Below are 25,729 nucleotides of genomic sequence, written 5' to 3'. Positions count from 1 at the left end.
TGTGTGTTATTAGGGTGAACCACATGAAATTATTATTACTGGAGGTCAAAAATGGTCAGAAGAGGCAATTTTATATGGTTCAACTTAAAGCTTTTCTAAAGCCTTGCCCCAAGGATTTCGGATTAAGGACATGAGGACCTGTAATCAAAAGAGGAGTCTCTACTTTGGAGCAATAACTATGTGATAGGTGCTGCACCAAGAGTGACTCTCAAATTAATATCTCCACTCAAGCCTTCCCCCAGGACCCCACACTCATCACCCAACTGCCTTCTCATCATGTCATCTCCACTTGGTTGCCTAGAGGTCACCTTAAATGGTGCACGTCTTGATCCGAGCTCTCAAGCTCCCTCCCACAGTCTTCCTTGTCTCCACTAAGGGCATCTCCATCCTTCTGATGCTCCAGCCAAGAACCTTGGACCCAGAGTATTCTCTTCTCTTTCTCTCTTGCCTCATATCCAGCTCAATAAAAAATTATGTCTGCTGTATTTCAAAATATTTCCGGAATCCACCATTTCTAGTGACCCTCACTGCCTCCACCGTATCCATCCCACCATCATGCCTCACCTGGATTATTGCAGTAGTTTCCAAAGTAGTCTCCCTGATTCCACCCTTCTCCCTTCAGGCTCCTCTCAACACAGCAGCCAGGATGATCCTTTCGAAGTGAAATCAGAAACTGCCACCCTTCTGCCCTAAGCCTTCCGAAGACTCCCCACCTCAGTGAAGGAGAAGCTAAGTCCCACCCATGCTTGGAGGTCGGGCATGGCCAGCCCCCTCCAATACCACTCTGACCTCATCACCCCTACTCTCCTCCTCACTCACTGCTCCAGCCATCCTGGCCGCCTTGATGCTCCTTGAACAGATCTGCTTCAAGACTGGGAGCACCCTTCTACCAGACACCCACAGGGCCTCCCCTCTCTTCTTCAGATCTTCACTCAAATGTCTCCTCTCACTGAGGCCTTTTCTGACCACCTTACTTAAATTACAACTAAAGTAAATCCCTATCTTCCTTCTCTGTTTTTCTCCTACAGCTCTAAGACCATCTAATATACTATAAATTTAACTTACTTATTGTGTTGACTGGCCATCTCCCTCCCCACTAGAATACAAACTTCATGAAAGCAGAGATTTCTGTCTGCTCTCTTCACCGCTTTATCCCCAATATCTAGAACACTATTTAGGCAGCAGTCAAGTGCAATAACTTATCATTTACCTGGAAGCAATTTACCTTCTACTTTGGAATCCACTGAGAATCAAGAAGGAAACAAAACGTACCTTGCAGCAGCCAAAACATCTGTATCACCAAAGAGGTTATACAGATGGCAAATAAGTGCATGAGAAGATGTTCAACATTGTTAGCCATTAGGGAAATGCAAATTAAATCCATAGTGAGATATCACTGTACACTAACCAGAATGGCTAAAATAAAAAAAAAAAAATAGTGTCAACACCAAATGCTGGAGAGAGGATACAGAGAAGATGTTAGCTCTTTCACACATTGCTGGTGGGAAATAAAATGATGCAACCACTCTAGAAAAGAGTATGACAATTACCTACAAAACTAAACGGGTGCTTACCATGCAACCCAGCCACTCCAGTCTTGGACATTTCCACCGGAGAAGTGAAAACATGTTCACACAAAAACCTGTACACCAATATTCATAGCAGCTTTATTCACTGTAACTCAAAATTGGATATAACCCTAATGTCCTTCAGTGGGTGACTGGTTAAAGAAACTGTGTTACATCTACTCCGTGGATTACCATTGAGCAATCAAAAGAAATAAATTCTTAATTATGCAATAATTTGGATGAAACTCAAAGAAATTATACTGAGTAAAAAAGAGCCAACTTCAAAAGGATGCATGATTCCATTTACAAACGTTTGTGAAATAATGTAATTATCGAGTTGGAGAGCAGATTAGCAGTTGCCAGGGTTTAAGGCGGGAGGAGAGGGAGGGCAGCAGCTCTCCCTGTAAAATGTAGCCTGAGGGACCCTTGCGATGGAGATTTTCTGCATCTTGACTGTGGTGTGGTCGCACGAATCTACACGTGTGGAAAATTGCACAGAACTAAATACATATACACAAATGAGTTGCATATAAAACTGGCGGAGTCTGACTGTCAATGTCAATTTCCTGGTTGTGATATTATACTATGGTTGTGCAAGGTATTGCCTCTGGGGAACGCTGAGTGGGGTATATAAGATCTCCCTGTATTATTTCTTACAACTACATATAAATCTACACCTACATTTATCTTGAACAGACCGCTATGAGTCCATGCCATAAAACTCTTATTCTCTTCCCATAGGACATTCCCCAGGCACAAACTCAGAATCCACTGACCCTTACTTTAAACAGAATTGTAACAATTCACATTTATTACATTTTGCAAATAGCCAAATACCCTAAACAGGGAGAGTCTACTAGAGTTCTCAATGTCACACAGTAGAGGGACCTAAAGCCAGGTCTCCAGATCCCCAATCTGGTGCTTTTATTATTTACAATCTTTTGAGGCTTTCCTATATTGTGACTGATAATATGTACCTCTTCATTTGAGCCCATACATTTACCACTTTTAAGACCTTAGTTTGATCAAGCATATCAACTTTCTACAAAAGAAATACAAGGGTAAGAACACATTTGTAAACTTCTTCAAGATGGTCCAATATTAAGTATAATTATGTGTTTAAAAGTTAAAATAGCAAATATTTTTTCTGAAGGAAAAGTTTCTTACTAGGTTTCTTAAACCAAGAACGTGTTTAATCCTTGGGACATAAAATCATCCTGTGCTCGGATTCTTTTGAAATACGTTAGACATTTATTTCAATAGATGTTTCTTAAGTCTACTATGTGATAGTCGCTATGTTAGAGCTACAGCCACAGGGAAGGGATGTGAGCTAGTACCTGCCCGCTTAGATTTGATGATTTAATGGGGGTAATGGAAAAGTAGTCAATCACAGTCTTCAATGATAGGGGAAGAATGAGAAGCTATAAGAACTTAGAAGAGTATCTCACCCAATCTTGGAGGCAGGAAGATGCGGGAAAGTTTTCTATACGATGTTTTGAAAATAGGGGAGCGTGGTGATATGAAGGGAAGGGACTAGAAGCTTTCACAGTGGAGGGAACAGTATGTGCAACAGTGCAGCTGGTCCATAGTGCTTTGAGGAGAACTGCAGCCAAGGGAAAGTCGTAAGAGATGAGGCTGGACATTGGGAGGGATGATGGTGGGCAGAGACCAGGTCATGAAAGCTTTATCCAAGTAGCCTGAAGGGCTTAGGCTGTGATATACGCAGAAGCAGCAATTGAAGGGAGGCGTTAGTCAGACAGGCCACCACCACATGCCACAGGACGTCCTGAAGCTTTCCTTTCCGTGACCCATCTTTTGGCAGGGTCCTCTGCTCTTCCAATATCGCCCTCCCTAAGCTTCAAGGCCTAGTCCCAACACCACCTCTTTCTCCAGGAAGCCTCTCAACCCCCAACTGGAATGGACAACCTCCTCTTGGGCAGAATGGGTGCAGATATCTGAGGGTGGGCACTATACAGCAACATGTGCAGTGTGGTGCAATGGTTAGGAAGCTCTGGAGCCAGCCTGCCCAAGTCCCAATCCTGGCTTTATGGCTTACTCTCTACGCTTCAATTTCCTTATCTGTCAAGTGGGAATAATAACATTACTACGTCAAAAGGTTATCTCAGGATTGAATACTTTCATTGACGCATTTAACTCACTTAGAACAGTGATGGCACAAAGGAAGTGTTTATAGATGTTAGGCTTCATTACGTTTTGTGGCCCCCGTACACACCCAGCTGTGAGCAAGGGCTATCACTGGTGCTCAGTTAATCAGAGAGTAGAAGTCAATGTCCTTCCCTCCCGAACAATCACCTCTATGACCTCACACCCTTTGCTTAGACAATTGGTCAATACAAGCGAGAAATACATTTTCCTTTCACAGGCAGTTGTGTGGTAGAGGCAAGAATCCCAAACCATGATTTAGAAGAAGTAGACCGTCTTCCTACCTCTGTCTTAATCCCTGGATGACCTAGGGCAACTGCCTTCGCCTTCCAGAACTTCAGTATTCCCATCCGCGCAATGGGAATGAGCTCCTATAAAGCTCGAAAAGACAGAGCGCTTGGCCAGCACATTGCAAAGTGGTGATGCAAGTGTGGTTTCCATTTCCCACTCTGCAAGCCACACCACACACCTCCCCATCCCTCACTTTCACTTCCAGAAGAAGCACCCTCCCCAGATTGGCACAGCTGGCAGGACTCCAGCCCAGGGAGCAGGTATATTTTAATTTGCCCCACCCACTGCCTTGATAAATTCTTTTTTCTCCTCCTCCAGGGACTTTCCTAACTTCCTTCTGTAAATGAAGGAAGGAGCACATGAGTACATTGTATATAAATATGCTTGGGAAAGACTTCTTCTTCTTCTTTTTTTTTTTCCTTAAACTAAACTTAGTTTCTGTTGTAGGCGGTGCTTTCCCTCTCGGGGCAGGGCTCAGAGTGTTGTGGAGAGGGGAGGGAGAGAGGCCAGGGGGAGGAGTAGGCAGCGATTAATTCACCCACTGTGAGAGCAGCTCTTCTATTTAATGGGGGGTCTCTCTGCCCAGGAGGAGTCAGAGGCATCTTCAGGACCAGCAGGAGCATGGCAGAGGATCTGGGGCTGGGCTTTGGGGAAACAGCCAGCGTGGAAATGCTGCCCGAGGAAGGCAGCTGCAGGCCGAAGGCCAGAGCCAGGCTAGCAGCCAGGAGGAGAGGCAGCAACACACGTTGGGCTCTCACCTGCTGCCTGGTGTTGCTCCCCATCCTGGCAGGACTCACCGCCTATCTGCTCGTGGGCCAGCTCCGGGCTCAAAGAGAAGCCTGTGTGTTCCAGGTAAGCAAGACTCCCCACCAACCCTGGGGACCCTCTGTGAGCACCTGCCAGCTCTTGCAGCTCTGACAGAGCTCCTTGCCCATCACATTCCTTGCTTCAACATGCAAAGGAAATGTAGAATGTGAGGAGTGGAGAGGTCCAATTTGGGTTTTGTTCTCAATATTTCCAGGGAATGAATTGTCCCTTTTTATGTTTATATGGGAACAACCTCAAGCCACATATTTTTAGAAAATTATGATCATAGTGCACTGATAATTTGAGAACATTTCTTTTCTTTAAAAAAAACAAACTCTTTAAATTACATAACCAACACATGGTCATTGAAAAAAGTCAGAAAACACAGATAGGGAATAGAAGATAATTATCATTACTCATAATCCCGTAGAAGTAACCACTCTAAAATGTTAACATTTTGGGGTATATAATTCCATAGTTTTTAATAAGATGGGATTATTTTGAGTCTCCTAATATGTTATGATTTTATTTATTTCTAATAAATTCACAGCAGCATGAGACTATAGATGGTTGTGGTATATTCCTGTATATGTATGTGCTATAGTTTATTTAATCAACCCCCTGTCTTGGGTTTAGAAATATTCTTTTTCAATGCTCGAGAAAGAACCTCCTGCCTGATTGTCTATCTCTCAGGTCTTGCTGGGGGCAGGGAGTCAGGGAGCTTAGGTCCTGGTGACCAATGGTGCAATGGTGGGGAAGTTACAGGTGTCAAGGGGAAAACTTATAATTCTGGACTAGGAACATCAAAAAGCTTAAAGCCTGAAGAATGGGTCATTCAAGTAATACTCCTTTTAAAAGATTCTCCTGCATCATCTGTGATGACTGATTTAATTTCAGTCCAAAGTATTAAATTCCAGAGGAAAAAACAAGCTTTTCAATTGGTTTAATTGGAAACCTGCCTTCTACGCAATGCTGGCCAACTTCAGAGCAGAGACATGGTGAGCAAGCCATGGCTAATGTGTAACTCTCACCACCCCATCAGGGTCAGCAACAGACTGTGATTCAGGCAGTAGCATCTATGGCCACATGCCATAGTTCAGAAAATGTAGAAATATGCAGATGACCCGGAAATGCTGTTCGTGTTAGAAGAGAGCTGCAGGGCATGGGAGGTCAGCTGCAGGGCATGGGAGGTCAAGCTGTGACCCTGAGATCACCATGGGGCTGGTCCCGACAAAGCCATATTGCAGCAACTGGTCAGCGCTCTGAAACTCTGTCTCTCTTTAGCCAGAAAGAGATGGTTGTCCTTGAATCAGGCATTGAGTGGCTTCCAGGAACTGAGCTCTCCTGAGTGTTAAAGGGAAACACTCCCTCTGCCCAACATGATATCTGAGATCCTCTATGTTGGCAGAAGCCAGAGAACACATCTGTTGATCTAGGAGACCATCAGGTGGAATGGCACAGCCTAGAGGGGGCCAGTGACTTGCCCAGTCAGGGGATAGCGTCTGCCTTGTTGTAGGACTCAAGAGATGACAAGGCTACTACTGTCCGTTCCGTTATAGTTAAACCAATCTCCGTGGAGAACAGACATGTGGGGAGGTTTGGAGCTGTGGTTTGGCCAGGCTGTGTAACTTCTTGGTACGTCAGAAGAAAGAGAAAGGGAAACGTGGGTGAGGCTGGACCACATGTAGCAATCAGAGACCTGAGGAGGAACAGCTGGCCCATCAGAGAAGAGAACTTCAAGACAAATGTTTCAAGAGTTTGTAAGGGGTTCAAAGAAGGGTCTGCCTGCTGAGATGCAGACAGATTCAAGGGCTGGAAGCATTCTGAGGTCAGCAACAGTGGGAAGCCCATCACCACCCTTGGCCTGAAGGGGAAAATGGAGGGAGGAGTTTTAGAGGAACCCAAGGAGACCCTAAAACATAGAGAAGGCCTGCCTGGAGGAGCTAAGGGCTGAGTAGAGGGAAGGCCGGAAGGAAGCAGGAAGAGCGGAGGAAAACCGACTGCTTCTGCTCCCAGCCTCTTATCCAATTCTCCAGACTCAACTGGAAGCCGGGCTCAAAGGAGCCAGGGAGCAAGTGTGCCCAGAGGTCAGCCTCGCGGGGCATAGGGCAGGGCCAAGAAGAGCAGAGAGTGAATAACCAGCTCAGAGGAGATAGGAGAAGATGGGATTCAGGGGGGAAACCAGTCACGAAGCAAAGCTTGGGTGGACACAACAGCAAAATGTCATGGCTCTTCAATGCCTGAATTTAAATCCCAGCTTAGTCACCTCTACTGAGTGAAAATAGGCACATGGCTTCATTTCGTTGAACCTGTTTCCTTTTCTACCAAAAGACGATACTAATATCATATTCCAACAGCACTGATAAGGCACACACAGGAGCAGTTTGTATGATGGGAATGTGGGAAGAGCTACATGCACACGGTTACTGTGACGTGATCGTCACGCTATGCCCGGCAACAGGCAGCTACCAGGAAAACTTGATCTTGGCCAAGTCTGATGCGTGAGATGGACAAGGAAATAGGCCATGTGCAGAGGAATTCCAGATGTTCTCCTAGCCCAGCCTGGAGGTAGGGGTGGTTCAGGCAAGGCCTCCTGGAAGAGAGAAGGAAGGCACCCGTGGCTAGAATGCTGTCTGTGCCTGAAGTCCAGGCCACCGACCCCATTACAGAAGAAAGCCATCAGACAATACAGGCCATTGGAGGAAACAGGCCTTTAAAGGTCATCCAGCCTAAAGCTGGAAACAGGGTCATCTGACTCCCTGCTCCGTGCTCTCCTCTGCAGTGTCAAGCTGCCCCTCGCAGGACCACAGGAGACATGCTATCAGTAATATCAGGGAGGGAAGCAGCTACAACTGTTACCAACGACTGAGCCTCATCCCTAGGCCAGCCTCCCAGCGAGGAGCTTCACAAACCAAATCCCATTTCATCCTCAGAATCGCCCACCCGGGGCTCCTGGGCCAGGGGGCAGTTAGGGCTGCCCATGTTTTTCCAAGTAGGACAAAGAGGATCAGAGATGTAGCATGGCCTGCTCATGTTGGGGAAATATAATTGAAAACAAAATCTTCTCCCATCCCAGAAATCCTCTCCACCAAGGTAGTAGAGAAAGAAAACACTTCTATTATTGAATAAGCTTTAAACTAGGGAGTGATGCGCTCGCATCACAGGCAATCCGCTGAGATTGCAAAGACGAATGGAATCTCACCCTTCCCTACAGCCAAGAAGATGCAAGCCATTCCATACATGTTCTCAACATAAGCAACAACTCAAGAAGACTTGACGGCACCATTCGTCACACACAGTTCATCCTGAATTCACCTTGGAATTGGGGCAACCATCTGTGTTAGCTAACTGGCTTTCTCTGGCAGAAAAACAAACTTCTCATATCTTTATGACAGGAGGTAGTTTTGCAACTTGGAGCAAGGTGCCTACCTAAGTTAGGCACCTACCTTCCCACAGAAACTGGGAGATGGGGCTGCTATCTCTCTTGATGTTCATATTTCAAAGATGGCCCCCAGGTCCTGAGAAAGAAAAGGCCTGTCTAGTCCTCAAAAGGATTTATATACATTTACATTTTTTTTTAATTTTGTGTTTATTGCAGTAAGATTGATTTATATACATTTAAAAGAGAGGAAAAAGTACTTACAAGTTTTCTAAAGTAAACGCCCTGGGAAAAGGAGAGGAGGGAAATCTCTTCCATTATTTCCAGCAGGGAGAACTAAGCCTCTTATTTTTAATTTGCATTTGTCCTTATGATCTAGATCCCACAGTTAGTAAGACCTAGATCCAGAACTTGCACCCAGATCTGTCTCCCCCAAAAAGCCTGGAACATTCCACAAGCCCTGCAAATACAAAGCCCCACTGTGATCTGCCTGAGTAGACTCACCTCCGGGACAAGTAGCAATAACCCCTTTCCTCCTCCCATCCCCTTTGTGTCCAGCCCTTGTTGCCTCCTCCTCTTCACCTCCCCACACCCAGCCCCATGGGTCTCTTCTGCCCACAGCCTTCAGTGAGATCCGTGGAATCTGAATTGTTTCTGGAATGAGCTTTCCATTCCCACAGTGGCCCAGGCCCAAAGGCAAGTCAACTCCAACACGAGGAGAATTAAGAGAGGAGGATCACCCAGCCCTTCAAATACATTCACAGCCCTGAAGAGTAGGCTCAGCAGGTGAGGATAAACAGATGATAATAACAACAATAACAATAGCATGGTGTTAACTCTCATCTCACACTTGTAGAGCACTCTCACAGCTCTCACAAGCATGATCCCACCAGACACTCACAGCAACCCAGAGAGGGGGGTGGGGGGGTGAGCAGTCATGTCTGGCAGATGAGGAGCCTGAATTGAGAGAGTCAGAGTGAGCGCCCAAAGTCACAAAGCTGGAGGGGATGGAGCTGATCTCGGAGCTGGCACATCCAGGTCTCTTTCAGTTTCCATGTTGTCTCCCCCCCCCGGCCCCTCCCCACCCACAATCAAGCTTTGTGATCATGGAAAGCACTTTCCATCTGCCCTTTTTGTGGATGAATGACTGATCCCCCTCATGTGTTGGGGAAACAGGGGGAATTCTGTTCTACAGAATACTCCTGTTCCCTATGCATCACCAACACATGAGGGAAATCCATTCATTCATCCATAAAAAGGGCAAAGGGGTAAAGGGGCACGTGTGTGTGGTCACAGATGGCAACTAGACTTTTGGTGGTGAACACGATCCAGTCTATACAAAAGTAGAGATATAATGATGTACAGCTGAAGTTTATATAATGTTATAAACCAATACGACCTCAATAAAAAACGAAAGAAAGAAATTCTGTAAAGATGAGCCTAGCTTTGATTCTCCACTCAGGACCCCAAATGATTCTTTGAAAACCTTCACTGGGTAGTGTCACAGCTCTGTCTCCATGGTCTCACCTGGTACCGTCCTCCCTCCTCTCCCTGCCCCGTCACTGGCCTTTTGGCCACCCTGGCTTTCCTCAGTTTCCCCAGCGCTCGAAGAGCTCTCCTGCTCTTGGTCTCTACGTAGGCTGTTCCCTCTGCCAGGACTGCTCTAAGGGACTTTCTCATCCCCCCTGGCAACAACCACAGGGGGCTGGCATCGCTGAGAATCTTTTCTAATCTAACATAGACAAGTTGGGGCTTGAGATGCAGAGGCTCAAAGGGAAGAGAGTGAGCAAAGCACAGAACCTCTGAGTGTCAGTTTTCCCGTAATACCTACCGACTGAAGTGCTTCGCAGATTCCAACTGATCCCATAAAGCCCCTAGTGAGTGCCTGTCAATATGGGCACCAGGTGGACGTTCCTTCCCTTCCCTAAATAGGAAAGGAAAGCTCCTCACAGATTTACAGAAATGAAGAGATGAGAATACCCTTCGTCCAGGGGTCAGCAATGATGACCCATGGACCAAGTCTCTCTCGCTGCCTGTTTTTGCATAAGTTTTATTGAAACACAGTCACACCCATTCACTTAGGCACCGTCTATGGCTGCTTTCACACTACAATAGCAGAGTCGAGTAGTTTCAACAGAGACCGTGTGGCCCGCCAAGTTAATGTTTACCATCTGACCCTTTACAGGAAAAGTTTGCAGACCCTTGATCTAATCTAATCTTCTCATTTTATAGTGGAGGAAACAGAGGATCAGAAATGAGAAGGAAAAGTTCAGGGTCACTGAGCAGGTCCGAGGCAGAGCAGGAACTGGATTCTATTTCTACATTGCTGGGCCTCATTCTACCAGAAAATGAGATGGACTCCATGTTTGCTGGGTCCCTAGACCAGACATTAGAAAAGTAACCGCAACTGGCATAGGAATGTTCTAGGTTTTTATTAGCAGCAACAAAGATGATTACCAGGACTGTAAAAAGAATATTTTAAACTGAACTCTTTCTTAAGGGATTGTGTAAGGAAAGATGCAATGTGACAAACTTATTACCCAAGTAAGCTGCAGAGCAGAAATCAAAATTATATTAGAAAAGATTTGGAATAAATGCCTTTAGGTAAAGTGTCCATAAATACAGCATCAGTTAAATACGTCATGGTGCTCCCATGCAATGGAGATTGGCAGCTGCCACTGTTTTTAAAAAATGGAGCATCACTAGGGCCACCCTTGTGGCCTAGTGGTTAAGTTCGGTGTGTTCTGCTTCAGTGGCTCAGGTTCAGTTCCCAGGCCCTGATCTACACCACTCGTCAGTGGCTGTGCTGTGGCTACGACCCACATACAAAATAGAGGAAGACTGGCACAGATGTTAGCTCAGGACCCGTCTTCCTCAAGGAAAAAGCGGAAGATTGGCAGCAGATGTTAGCTCAGGGCAAATCTTCCTCGGGAATAAAAAAAGTGGGGCCTCTCTATACATAAGGAGAGAGGATTTCTCTAAGTTATACCATTAAGCATAAAAAGCAAAGTGCATAACAGCATATAGAATATGGGACACTTCATTTTCTAAAAAAATAATACATATTCACTTAGAAGAACGTGTTTATAAATGCATAGATTATCTCAGGAAGAGGATGAAAGAGACTGGAAACTCTGCCAGCATCCAGGTAGAGGAACTGGGTGGCTGGGCGACAAGGGAAAGGGGCAGACATTTCTAAACCTATACCCTTTTGTACAAAATGGATATGTTACCTACACAAAGGAAAATAGAGACAGTAAAATGTTTTAGGATCTTTAGACTCCGGGAGAATGATAGGTAGATTCGCACCTTGGAAAAATCATGGGTCCAAGGTTCAGATCCAGTTTGAATTCTGGCCTAGCCTCTTCTTAGCCATGTTATGTAACCTTCCTGGGCCTCAGCTTCTTATGCATGAAATGGGATCATTAGAAATAAAGTACTTCAAGTGACTGGCAGGGGTGGGGGATTAGCAAGTCATAGCAATCACTATTATTGTGACCGTGGAACTTCCCTGCTCCTGGAAATTACAACAGAGAGGCCAACTTCTCCACCCACTCTGGAATCTGCCATCACCAGGCCAGAGAGCAGGATTTGGTGCTGGAAGGCTTTTCTTGGTCTCTGATGTTTGTGAGCCATGTCTGTGCCTCCTTCTCCACCCTGTCTCATGGGCTTGTGCCCCCAAACCACCCTCCAAGCCGTTCTATACCCAACTGCACTAGACCATGGCCTGTGCCTTCTTTGGGCCCTTCGTGGCTTCCACTGCCCTCAGGATGGGTCCACAGGTCCTACTCTGCCCCAGAGGTGCCCTGAGGCCAGGCCTCCATCTTCCCCAGGCTCTGCTCTGGCACACACAGACTCTGTGCTATAGGCACAACAGAACGCACCACGCTGCCTCAGCCCCAAGCCTGGCACAGAGTAGGCACTCAGTACTGTGCAATGAATTGTCAGGGATGCCATAGGAGACTCTGCTTCCCAGGGTGCACCACTGTCCCATCTCTGTCCTTTCCCTCCATGCCCTACTTCTAGAATCATCTCCACACACTCCCCCACGTTCTCATTGGTTCCCTCCAATCTCACTTCCATCCCTTCCTTAAAAATGCCTGCAAGGCTCTTTCGCCTTGTCCCCTGTACCCCTCCACTTCCCACGCATGCCCCTGAGCCCCCTTGGTCTCTACCCAGACAAACGGGACCCCATAGTGATGCCAGCTCAGGCTTCAAAGTTACACAGACTTGAGGGAAAGCCATGGTACACCCACATGGCAGCTGTGACCTTGTAATAACTTATTATATACCAGACACCACTCTAAGCTTTTTCATATTTAGGGTTTTGAAATGGGTAAATAAGATCACACCTAGAAATTCCTTAGCCTGGTGTCTGGCATATAAACACTTGCGGTATATGTTTGCCACTATTACTACATGCACCATCTCAGGTGATTCTGGAAACTGATGAGGAAAGTACTGCTGTTATCTCCCTTTTAGAGATGAAGAAACTGAGGCTGGGAAAAGTTAAACCAGGTGCTCAAAGTCACACAGTCAGAGTGTGACATTGGGATTCAAATTCACCACATATGTTCCTCCTGACCACTATGCTAGTCTGCCTCTGGGTATAAGCCCAGCAAATCATTCACTCCCTAGGGTGGTCAGGAAGATTTAACAATGACACCCTGAAAGGTGCTTGGCACATAGTAAATCCTCAATAAATGCTAGTCCCCTTCCTCCCTGGGGGCACCTTGCTGTACCTGGCACAGAGAAGGCACTCACTAAGTGTCTCCCGGATGGAGAGAGGGATGGAGGGAGGTGCACGGTACCTGGTCTCCCTAAGGCTTACACACCCTGTCTATAAAATGGGAGGTTAACACCCTCTCTTCATAGCACTGTGCTAAGAATTCTGCAAGGAGACGTCCAGAAAGTTATTGCCATAAAGTAGATGCTCAACAGGCATGATTTCCCTGCCCGCTCCACCTTGGGTGAGCCCTTTTATCTCACTCAAGCTGTTTCCTCTTTGGGAAGGAGGACCGTAATGATAATCCCCTTTCAGTGGTGTCTAGAGGAAACAGATAGTTGAGGTAAAAGTGCTTTGTAAATTGCAAAACACTGAGCGCTCTGTGACACTGCCCCCTGCTGTAGCCTCGGGAAGTCCTGGCTCACCTGGAGGATAAGCCCCACTCTCTCCAAAGGTCGGCCTGTGGGCAAAGGGCAGAGAAACCAGAGGTGGTGTAGGTGCGTGCAGAAATGCAAAGGGAGGGGGAGCGAGCTATGGGTGTGAATCCCAAACATTCATGGCAGCTGGTAGCTGGCGATGCCAGGATCCATTCATTCACCTGCTGAAATAAACATCATTCAATGCCCAGCGCCACAAGCTCCCGCGTCCTCACCAGACAGATCACACACGCCCGGCTGCAGCAGCAGAATGGCTGCAAGAGGTCATCTCCCAGCCTAGTGTCCTTAATGAGACCCAGCAGCCTCATTATAGCAACAACCTTGGGTTTTGAAATGAGTGGGAGGTACATTCCATTCCCTCCACCTGTTTGCGTTCTGAAAGGGCAGAAGTCCAGAAGCGAACTGTGGACTGGGGAAGCCTCTCCTATTGGGCAAAGGAGGGAGCCGTCCAGAGCTCCTAAATGATCCCAGTCTGCCGCTGGTCATGAAGAGACACAAGGTGGCTTCTGTTTATCATTGAAGTGATGAAACCAAAGGGAAGCTACGTGGAACCAACAATACATACCACAAGCATTTATTGAGGCCAAAGAAAGAAGGAAAATGAATTGGATATCCACTTTATGTGTATGGTCTTTCTTAGCCATCACAATAGCCCTAGGAGGAAAGAATCATTGTCTTCTTTTACTGATGAGGAAACAGTCTCATGGAGCTTAGGTGACATGCCAAAGTTAGACCAGTAGGAAATAATAGAGCTGGGATTTTCACATTCGCTCGGCTGCAAACACCACATTCTTTGCAGCACTCTGAATGTTGCATGTAAAGCCCTGTCCCATGCACCTTGGAGGATGATGAAACAAAACAGGCTCGGAATAAAACATTTCCACGTTGGATTTATCCTGTGCCAGTACAAACAGAGAGAAGCAAGGGGAAAAGATAAGGAGGCAAATGTCTGCGAAATTTCTCCTAGAAGCGCTGGAAGGATGTTATGGGTCATAAAACATTTATGCCTTTGCAATTGCAGCATTTATGCTGGCAAGAAATGGATATCTCTTCTTGTTTATGAATATACTAGAGAGTGGCTACGGCATATGGAAGAAAGGCTAAATGGGTCATTAGTTAAAACACACTCAAGGGATTTTCCTGGGGAAATGTCAATGAGAGAATCGCAAAGACCATCTCGCTTCAGATTCGATCGTCTTTGTGTGTACTCAGCTTGTGTTTATGGGGCTCCTGATGTATGCCAGAGTCTGTACTTGGGCTAAAGGTTCAGATCCCAGGCCCTCTGTTTACTCTTTGATCTGTGGCTTACAAAGGCCATAAAAAGGCGGTACTCTCCTTTGAGGGTTGCTGGAGTATTAAATGAGGAACGCACATAAATGTCATTACAAGAGCTGACGCCCAGCGAGCGCTCCTCCTTCCCTTCATCCTGCCTTCTTCCCTATTTGAAGAATTAGAGTCATTCCAAAAATGCCTATAGTAATAGGTTATAGTTAGTTTGAGTTAAGGATTGCCAATCAACACGCAAAAAATAAGTGAGAAGGGAAAAAAAAAGAAAATTAAATGAGAGTGAAAATTCCCCTACCTGTAGGAAATAAGGAGAAAAGCAGTAGCTTGTTTTGCTTGGGCTAATAAATGCTGATGATAGCGGGCATCCTACTGTCCACTAACACGTATGTCCATGGCGTACACATTTGCCTTTTCTGGCTTTGACTCCTGGCCAACCCTTGCAACTTTCCACAAACATTTTTAGAGCATGAAGATGATCTAAGCAGAGCCTGATGAAAACCTTTAGAGGTCCCAGTACTAAAAGATTATGGCTACCCACCTCTACAAATTAAAACTTCTAAAATTTAAACAAAAACTCAAAACTTTGCATGTATTCTAAAATAAAAAGGTCTCTTTCCTTGTTTTTTGGATTATAAAACTCTGGCTAAACTCGCTGAGGCTGGGCCTTACTCTATCTTCTGCTCTCTTTTCTGCCTGTTTTTCTTTCTTTCTTTTTTTTTTTTTTTGGTGAGGAAGATCGGCCCTGAGCTAACATCTGCCAATCCTCCTCTTTTTTGCTGAGGAAAACTGGCCCTGGGCTAACATCCATGCTCATCTGCCTCCACTTTATATGGGACGCCACCACAGCATGGCCTGACAAGCGGTGCGTCGGTGCACACCCGGGATCCGAACCGGCGCACCCCAGGCCGCGGCAGTGGAGCGTGCGCACTTAACCACTTGTGCCACCAGGCCGGTCCCTCTGTCTGTCTTTCTGATGCCTGAGCAACAGCATACCTTGCCAACTGAAATCTAGTAGAAGTGCTGGGCACTGTCTGAGACACCAGGAATATAGTATGAGAAAGACATACAAACCAGGTCCTTGCCTTCATGCAGCTTAAATTCTGCTAGAGAGAGAAAAGCAATAAGCACATAAATAAGTACTATCACTGCAGGGAGTGTTAAATGTTCATGAGGGAAAATAAAATTGGATCCTTGTTCTCAGCCAGTGATTTGAGAAGGAATTGAATGGTGTTGTTGGACTCCATGTATGTTCAGATTTGGAAGTTAATGTTGCAGTGACCAGCATCCCTCAGGAGTCACCGTCTCCTTGGTGCCCCAGAGTAACCCAGAAGCAATGGAAATGAGTCAGGGTGGAGGGCAGAAAGAGATTTTATTGACCTGGTGTTGTCAGCAACTAACTTGAGAGCAGGCATTGATCCAGCTCAAATGCATAAACTTTTCCCCAAATAAGCCACTCTTTCTTCCTCTCAAATCTCCTCTTCATCCATTCCTGCTTCCCACCACAGTTATCTTCCTCCCACAATAGACAGAGTCATTATTAAGAGAAGCAGCAACGGAAGGCTTTAGACGCTGTTCGTGGAAAGAGAGTCCCAGCTGACGTTCTTCTTGGGGACTCTTGGAATGTTGTGGTCTTCAGCACCTGCCAACTGGCACTATCACAGCCTCCAGATGTTCAGTGGCATTCTGGGCCACTAAAAGCCATACACGTCCATCCATATATGAAAATAAGATGTGGCTCAAGTTATAGAAATCCAGCAGAGCAAACGGGGAAGCATGCTCCCACCCCAAATATAAAAATAAGCAGGATGTTCAAGATTTCTCAGCAGAGAACTAAATGAAGCAGAAGGCCAACCAGAGCAGGTACCATTTCCTATGGAAGAGGATGCAACCACGCTCTCCCCAATTCTCTTGAGAACCCCATCTTCAGTTTTCTGGCTTGCCAAAAGACCAATTCTTTATCAGCTCTGTCAATAGCAAGTAAGGAAACAGGCTACAAAATAGGCTCGTTTCTAGGCTGCTTCTGCACCCTCCCCATCCCATCAAAGTCATTAATGCTGGACAAGTAGTCACATCAATTGGGTTTAGGTTTGTACACATGACCCTACTTCTAAATATATATAATGTATTCATTCGGCAGCAGAAATCCTTTCAGTTTCCCAACTGCTCGCGTGCTCTGTTGGGCCTCCTCACTCTTGCATAAGCTTCTGGCCTTGTCGGGAATGGTCATTACCTTTTATCACCTGGCTAATACCTGTGAGACCTGTAAGACTCAGTTCAGGGGTAATTTCCCCTGATTCCCCCTCTTCTGGGCCAAGTTCCTGTTTTCTGAACTCTGTGTTTTCCCACTGCCATAGTGCATGAAATTGCTGATACTTATCCCTCCACCTCACCAGATGAGGAGCTTGCCCAGAAGTTGTAAGTTGCAATGGCCTAGGGCTTGGTCTTCCGGAGTCAATTGGCCTTGGTTAAAACCCTACTCCTCCACTTTCCAGGTATAGGACGTTAGGCGAGTTACTTCACCTCCACGAGCCCCATTTTCTACGTGAGGATGTGAATATCCTCCACCTTAGATGGTCCTTGCAAAGCCGAAGGACACGATACTGAAGGAGATGAGGCTTAACAGAGCACAGTGTCACTTCTCATTCAATAAACAGTAGCTACACTTACTGCATTTTTCAGGCGCCTTGAATCGTTCGCTGTGGTTGCCTCTCATGCTGGAGCACAGAGGACTTGGAGAGGAGTAAATAGTGGGTAACAAGTTTAGGGTGGTAAACAGGGTCTTCGAATGTCAAGTATTTGGGGCTGTTTTGAAAGCCATGGGGAACCATGGAAGGTTTTATGAGCAGAGTTGTGTCTCAATAAAGTGATGCTTTAGAAAAAGCCCACTGAAGGCAGGCTAGGAGATGGGTTGGAGAAGAAAAGAAACCAGAGGCAGGAAGACCTGTTAGGGAGTTGTTGGAAGAATCCAGGAAAGCAGCACGCTGAGGCCGGGAGTGGAGGCGTGAAAGAGAAAAAACTGCAAAATAGAAATGACAACTTGGTTTGTGGAAGAAGAAAGAAGGAAATTTCAGGCCTGGTAACTGAGGGGAAGCTGCAGTGTTGCCATCAACAGAATTAGGAAGCAGAGGAAAGGGAGCTGGAGAGACAATGAAGTCAGTCAGTCATTCAAAGACAAGATCTTTGCCCTCAAGAGGGCTACGAGAACCAAATCGGTAGAGGTTAGGTTGCTTGGCTTGGGAGTAAAAAGAGCCTGACGGTCTGGGCTCTAACAAGCTCACAGTTATCACAGAACTGCTACAGACCTAGACTCAAAAATGGCACAGCTGGGTCCACATGACCACACATACGTGTGTAGAGACACCCGCGCACACAACACCACACCACAGACATATGTAGATACACAGATGCAAAGACACATCAATTCACGCTCTTTCCCACTGATGGAGCTGTCTTCTCTCATACTCACACAGACACACAATTCCTCATTCACAAGGGCACTCACGCACACACATGCAGGTTTTAAGATGTAAAACTGATCAAGTGTCCGTGGTGACATGAGGCTCATTGTTCATGGGGGACCACGTAGTTACGAGAACCAAATCAGAAGACCCTGGGTTGAGTCAAAATCACATCTGAGAAGGGTTTTTGGAAACTTGGTAAACTGTAAGATGGTGATTTTATTCCTAAGCTAAGAGTTTAGTTTCGCTCCTGAGATTGATATTCAGGCACGTGAATGGTAGTTCCTTCATTTCCATGTGTTCTTTGCACTGACTCATACATTTTCTGAGTTGATCCTTATCTCAAAGCTGGGCGTTATCTAGGACTACAGATGTTATCACTCCCCTTTTACAAATGACACCAAAGCTCAGAGAAGAAAAGCATCTTGCTCAAGATCGCAATGTTAATAAATGGTGGAACTAGGATTCAAATTCGGGTCTGTCTGCCTCCAAAGCAATTACTCTTCCGCTACCATGTGATATCTGAAATGGCTCACAAACTGGGATGGCAATGATGAAAAAGTCTTCAAGTCTTACAAGGAAACGGAACAATTGTTGAGGCTGATGAGAAGGAGAACGTAGCCATTATTTCTTTCTCTGAATCACTTTCTTAAAATAGCTCCAATTTTTAAATTGTGGTGAGGAAAAGAAAATAAAGCAAGTGTCATTATTTGTTCAAATAGAAGCAAGACAAGATGTCAGAGTGCTCTAAAATAGAACAAGAAGAGCTCAGGAGAGAACTTTAAAGATGAGCTTCAGAGACAAGCATAAGAGAGAGACAGGTCTTGGGGGGACTGGAGGAGGAAAAGGGAAAGCTTGGGTGCAAGATTCCCATCCCCAAAATATTTCATTCTGGTTTCTTTCACTCTCAGAGTAACCAGGCAGTATAGCAGCAGCATCTTAATCATGCCCATGCTATGGGCAGCTGTGTGGGTATTGGGGTCAATAGGACCGCAAATAGTCTGAACCGTATCTTTCTTTCCCAATAGACACCAAAAGGACAGGAGTTTGGATCTGCACATCAGCGAGCTTGTAAGTGTGTTCATATTTGATGCCTTCTATTGTGGGGAACAAGAACATATCTAGTAGTTCTGGTATGTAGGAGGTTCAAAAGCACGTAAACCCAGAGGAGAAGTGAGGGTCCTCCCCAGTCACTAAGAAGGCAAAATAGTGCCATGGCCAAGTGCATGGCCTGTGGAGTTGATGGCCTTTGGGCAAATGATTTCACCTGTCTGTCCCAGGTTACTCACCTATCAAAATGATTATAATGGTACCTACCTCCCAGGGTTAGTGTGGATTGAATTAGTTAACTCCTATAAAGGTATTAGAACAATGCCTAACACATCAAAAGTACACAATGATTTTTTCCTTATCATCATCGACAGCACCATCTTTATCACTGCAGTTAGAACACATTTGCCCATTATAATCATCTCTGAGAACCAAAAGGAAATTCTGAGGTCTTCTGGAGAACCGACAGGGAAACAGAGGTCCAGAGAGGAAAAGGGACCTGCCAAGATCATATAGCTACAGAGTGGTTCCCATCCAGTTCTGTCAGGACATCCAGATGCCTCAGTGGCTGTAGTTAAAGGGACCATGAAGGAGGCAAAAGGCCAATCAGCTCCCACAGAAGCAGTAGGAGGAAAAGAGAGGCAAGGTGAGCTTTATTGAGCACCGACCATGTGCCAGGAATCATTCTGAGCACTCTCCATCCATGGTAGGAATTGACATGCCCATCTTAGAGATGAGAAAACAGAGTCTCAGACAGGTTAGATAACTTGCCCAAAGCCACGGGGCCAAGATTCATTTGTGTTCAAGTCTCTTTCTTTTGAGGTTCCCCTGTCCCCCTCAAAAAACCTGCAAAGAATGGAACTGAATCAAGAGGGAGGAGAGAAATATTTCTCTCTTGTTGCAGGCGCTGTGCAACTTCCAAAATGCCGTCTTCACTTCAGTCACCCTCTGACTCAGCATTTTTCTCCCTTCCTTACAGACCTTCCTCCAGAAGCTGCTAGAGATAAGCCAAGAGCACACCTGACAGGTAATTCTCCCTGACATGTTTTTCAGGAGACCAAGGGCCATGGACCTGACATTTCTTTCAGAGTGTTTGCCACAACTCGTTCTAGTAGCTTCAGTCTGGAAACCACACCCCTTGGTAACAGACTCCTCCTCTCAATTGAGGGTTTTCAGATATCTTCCTCACTTGAGGGGTCCAAAGGCCTATGTCTCTTGGACATTTTCTTTCAAATTCTACTAGCCTTCTCTCTTTTTCTACTGTCTCTCTCTGTCATTCACATACTCAGTCATTTAGAAACGGCTTTACTCAAACTCAGAGATTCGTGTAATTCTAAATCTAGTCAAAGATGAAAGATCCCCAGAGTTCCCAATTTATGAGTCCATCTGTGCCCTATTCAAAATGAAGTTATTGGACGTTTACATTCAGGTAGGTATTTCTGAAGAATTTTCATTGATATGAAAAGATTAAGAGCAATCTCATAATATGACCCATTGGCCAGCTTCCCAAGTCTAGTGTCAAAATTCCTGGGGTCTCATACCTGGAGTTGCATACACATCTAAGACTCCAAAGAAAACAGCAAGACAGTGCAGAAAGATGTGTTAAAAGCCCATCTGAAAACTAGACTTAAAAAGAAGCATACTTTCCTGACCTATAAGAAAATTCACAACCCATCAGGGGCTATCCTTGTGACCCAAGAGGTTTGTCTTAATGTTTAACCAAGAAGAAACTGTTTGTGGTGAGTCCTGAGTGAAGATTAGGACCAGGGAGATGCCAAGTTGCCACCATTTACCACTTACCTATAAGAAAGGGAGGGAGTGAACAGGCTGGGCAGGAAAATCCTAAAAACTGAGTATGGAGATGCCAACCCTCTTCCTACTGAATGGGGGGAATAGAAATTGGAAAGGGAATCTAGGTTCTACTGAGCTCCTAATATGTAGCAGGCAATGTGGTAGGCATTTTACATCCATGATCTCATTTAATCTGCATATCAACCCAATGAGATGGGGAAACTGAGGCTCAGACAACTAAATTCACTTGTCCCAAGTCACATGACTAGGAAGAGCTGAGATTTAAGCTTGACTCTCAGAACTGCACTGTTTCCGTTACAACATACTTCCTACCCAAACTCCCACTTGCTGCTGTGTTGACATAGCTAATTGCATATCAATTTAACAAAACTTCCTTTGTCTACAGACTAAATAATTTTTGCTTTTGCATCAGCTGAGAGGAATTTTTTTTTTCCAAATCTGCTGCATTATCCACAAAGAAGGAGTAGAGACTATCAGAGGTGACTAATAAAAATGTGTTTCACAGATTTTGCAAAGAAGCAACAGAGCTCTCCAGGGACCACTTAGCGCAGGGGCCAGCGGAGACCACACACGTTCTGAACGTGTGTCATACTTGCAAAATAAACCATAGCCCAGTCAGTAGTGGGAAAGATGCTTTAGAAAAATCCAGGAACCAGGTTTCTGGTTAACCACCAAGTGTGAAGGTTGCTAAATGCTTCTTTATCCCGAAACTGTGGCTGACAGTACATAACAGTCATTGCTATGAATTTCAAAAGCAGTTGTAGGAAATTAAAATCTGTTTATATTTTTCCTGAAAAGTATTGGTTTTATCACAGACTGTCTTCGTTGAAATCAATGGTTTGATTCTATTCATTTCTTCTGCTATAGATGCTTCATAAAAGCATTCATTCATCTGTTCTATATAATGAGTATTTATAAATAATGCACCCATAAGAACATATTAAACTATATAAAATAAAATAGGCTTATTTTTTAATCTGTCAAAATGAACGATGCTAGTTTATTTGGAGAAAGAAAATAAATACATATTGAGTACTGTTGTATCCAGCCATTGTGATAAAAATATTCATGTCTCTTTCATTCACTTGATCATCAGAACAAGATTATGAGGAAGCTTTACCTCCAGTTCACAGACAGGAAATTGAGACTCAAGGAGGAGAAGGAACTCACATAGTTGATTAACAAGCATTTGTTCCGATGGATCAGCGGCGATAAAACAGTTCAGCTAATCACTTATGAGGCAAAGACTGGGTATTTCGAGGGTCTGGTGTCTGGCCTCGTCATAGGTTAACAAGGGGGCATCCATCAGTCTTATTCATGTCATTTGGGGAAGAGTGGTACTTTGCAGTAAGCTGTTTTCCAAAACACAAAATAGTGAGGAGATTTCTTAACCTTCACTCTTTTCCAGGATCACAGGCCTCAGGTAAAATTAAAAATTGTCATATCAGAAAACTCAGGATCTGGGGCCTGTCTGGTGGCATAGTGGTTATGTTCATGTGCTCCGTTTCAGTGGCCTGGGGTTTGTGGGTTCGGATCCCAAGCGCGGACCTACACATGGCTCATCAAGCCATGCTGTGGCAGTGACCCACACAAATAAAGGAAGATTGGCACAGATGTTAGCTAAGAGACAATCTTCCTCACCAAAAAAATACATATATATATATATTTTTATAATTAAACAATATATTATATTTAATTACTTATTATAGTTATAGAGTTATAGTTAAACAATGTTCCTCCTCAAGGAGCTTGGTAGCTCTTGGTTTTATTGAATCATTTTCAATCTTTGAAAATGATATGAGACTCTTTAGCAAAGTTCACAGGTTCTGACACAAGCAAATTAAATCTTGTTCTTGTCTTTACAGTTGTGAGACAAACTCCCACACAGCCGCTGAAAAATCAGTTCCCAGCTCTGCATTGGGAACATGAACTTGGCTTGGCCTTCACCAAGAACCGGATGAACTACACCAACAAATTCCTGGTGATCCCAGAGTCGGGAGATTACTTTGTTTACTCCCAGGTCACATTCCGGGGCACCACATCCGAGTGTGGCGAAATCGGCCAAGGAAGCCGACTGAACAAGCCAGACTCCATCATTGTGGTCATCACCAAGGTAACGGACAGTTACCCTGAGCCAACTCAGCTCCTAATGGGAACCAAGTCAGTGTGTGAAATAGGCAGCAACTGGTTCCAACCCATCTACCTAGGGGCCATGTTCTCCTTGCAAGAAGGGGACAAGCTGATGGTGAATGTCAGTGACATCTCTTTGGTAGATTACACTAAAGAAGATAAAACCTTTTTTGGAGCCTTCTTGCTATAGAGGCAGAGTGGACGTCATTGTGTGAAACTCCTCTGGCTCCTATTTCCTAATTTTCTTCATTCATGTGTAATTATAACAAGAGGTTTTCTTGGAGCATTCCACAGAGACAGTGGTTTAGCTATGAAATGTAGGGCCCATAAGTTCACACCCTACATGCCTTACTGATGAGAATATTAATTGGAAAAAGGCAGAAGAGAGCAGATGTATTATCATGGTTGCTTAGAAGAGTGGTGAGTTTCTAAACATTAGAACACTGATCACCAAATGAATGGATGATCTACTCAGAACATTTCCACACCTTCTTATTACACTTTTGTCACCAGTGGGCCAAGTTACCATGCAATTTGATTACGAAGCATTTTCTTCAGTTCAGGAGCCTTGAACAAAATCCAAAACCCTAGAAAACAGTGTAAACCCTTCAGAGGCGAAATCCTTAATCAGTTTCCCCAAACACATACTTTAATGCCTTGCCTAAAAAAATGAAAAGAGAGCTTTTATTTCTCATGAATGCTCTCAAAAAAAAGAAATTGGTTTTCATGCCATCTATGGCAAATGAGAAAGGCTACCTTTCCCTTTATCAGGTACATGGGCATCAAAACAAGCAAGTATGAGTTCCACATGCATATCAAAAATACAATACCATTTATTCAGCACAGTTTTCTTGCGTACCTTGCATGCTCTGGGAACTACCTTAACCCGGAAGACACTATGAGGAAAAAGAAAGACTCTACTCAAAACTTGTATGAATACCGCTAGATGGTTCCTGGACAAATATCACTCAACCTACTCCAAGGACTAACTCCAAGTTCTAAAAATATACGTGATCTGACACCGTTACATAAGATTTCTGGAGCTCTCCTGACTCTGAAAGATATCCAGCAGATTAGGTCACTCAAGAAAATTGAAGACAGATTTCTAGCTAACTAGAGCAACTATAGAACAAACTTGATTGATGCCGGGAGACAGTGGACTTATTCTATGGGGAGAAAAAAAGTCATTCGCCAAATCCGGAGAAGTTAATCTAGATCTGCTCTGAGGTTTGATTCACAACTTTATATGAAGAGTGTTATATGGGTATTTTTCTCCTAAAATATTCAAAAGGATTTAAATATGGGATTAGCTAATCAGCCCAGCCAAGGCTTCTTCCCTGGAGGAGAAGCTGGACATTGAGGAGGTCCCTCCTGCACTTCAAGGAGTTCACGTCCTCTAATCTCTGTGATTTTCCTGCACTAATATGTCAAGGATAAGAGGGGCATTTCTGCTCGCTTAGCCTGTGTTGATTTGTCTTAATGCAGGAATCCACCAATTTGATTCCCAGGATCAAATGAGCTCATGGGGATGAAACGTGTTAACTTTGAGCATTCTATGACATCTAAGAGCATGTCAGTATGACATGGAGAGTGACCTCCAGCACCTTGGCCTCTATTATAAATGCTTCCTATTGTGGGAGACCTTACAGATGGGTCTAAAAGCAAACTTGGCACCAAAACCAGTCTTACTCTTGATGCCAGGAGAATATAGAGGCACAGAGTTGCATGATGGGGATCCTGAGCACGAGGATTGGTGTAGCAGTATTTGATCAATATTTGTTGAGCTATAATCAAACAAAAATTAATTTCTGGTTTCTCCGTTGGGAGGTTAAGGCTCTAAGGCCTTCAGCTTCTCAAAACAGTCAGCACAGAGCTCAGTGGGAGCACAGAGAAGGGTGTGGTCACCTCCACCTGGTTCAGAAGAGCCTTCATAGAGGAAGTGAAGCCTGAGTGAGCCCTGAAAGAAGGTTGGCAGACAACAGATCGCCTGGGGGAAAGGGCATCTCAGATGGGGGAATTACCCTTTACTTAGAGGAGAAAGGAAAGGTTTCTCAGTAACTGCAAAACCAGCTTGAAAAGAGAATGTTCCCTCAACCAACTCCTAGAACAATATTTGTCGGTAGATGATGAATGCTTTATCAACGACGCTAGTCTGGCTCCGTGATCAGAACTAACCCCTCTCTAAGAAAACAAGATTCTCTGTCTACATTTGCATGAGAGAGCCAAGCAACTTGGGGCGCAAGAAAGGATGTGCCTTGAAGAGGCCAGAGTGACCTGTTCACCTCCTCCTCTGCTAAAAGGAACCCTTGTACCAAGGCCTTCAAATCTGCCCGCTATTCCACAGGAGATCTGGTGGATTTAGAAGTTTATACAAGAAGTAGAAATTTCCTACTATCCTAAAAGACTTGAGGCTTTGAAAAAATCCCTGCCACATATTTATTTTGCTCCTATCATAAGCTTGTTTATTGAAGAATGTATTGTGCTCAAGTTTTCACTGCTGAATTTGTTAAATTCTCTATGATATATCTTTTACTGTTTAAAAAAATGCCCGGCCAAACATTCCTAGTAGGACTCAAGTCAGAACTTCTATTTCCTAGGCATTATCTCCATGGCAAAAATTT

General features: G+C 44.7%; 1 protein-coding gene across 1 annotated transcript; it reads left to right on the top strand.

Moving 5' to 3' along the window:
- The first annotated feature begins 4,643 nt into the window (after nt 1–4,643).
- On the top strand, nt 4,644–23,298 carry TNFSF15 (TNF superfamily member 15). The gene is made up of 4 exons (XM_058524743.1): nt 4,644–4,874; nt 19,145–19,187; nt 20,146–20,193; nt 22,844–23,298. The coding sequence occupies exons 1-4, from the start codon at nt 4,644–4,646 to the stop codon at nt 23,296–23,298; spliced, it is 777 nt and encodes a 258-aa protein (XP_058380726.1).
- The last annotated feature ends 2,431 nt before the right edge of the window (nt 23,299–25,729 follow it).

The sequence above is a fragment of the Diceros bicornis genome, chromosome 28 (assembly GCF_020826845.1).
Source record: "Diceros bicornis minor isolate mBicDic1 chromosome 28, mDicBic1.mat.cur, whole genome shotgun sequence".
NCBI classification, from domain to species: domain Eukaryota; kingdom Metazoa; phylum Chordata; class Mammalia; order Perissodactyla; family Rhinocerotidae; genus Diceros; species Diceros bicornis.
Note: the sequence above shows the minus strand (reverse complement) of the source record. Positions and strands in the feature narration are given on the sequence as shown.

Excerpts from the sequence above, each read along its gene's own strand:
- TNFSF15 (XM_058524743.1), top strand. The coding sequence starts at position 4,644 with ATGGCAGAGGATCTGGGGCTGGGCTTTGGGGAAACAGCCAGCGTGGAA. Across the intron at positions 19,188-20,145 it reads ATCTGCACATCAGCGAGCTT|ACCTTCCTCCAGAAGCTGCT; the intron begins GTAAGTGTGTTC and ends CCTTCCTTACAG. Across the intron at positions 20,194-22,843 it reads GCCAAGAGCACACCTGACAG|TTGTGAGACAAACTCCCACA; the intron begins GTAATTCTCCCT and ends TTGTCTTTACAG.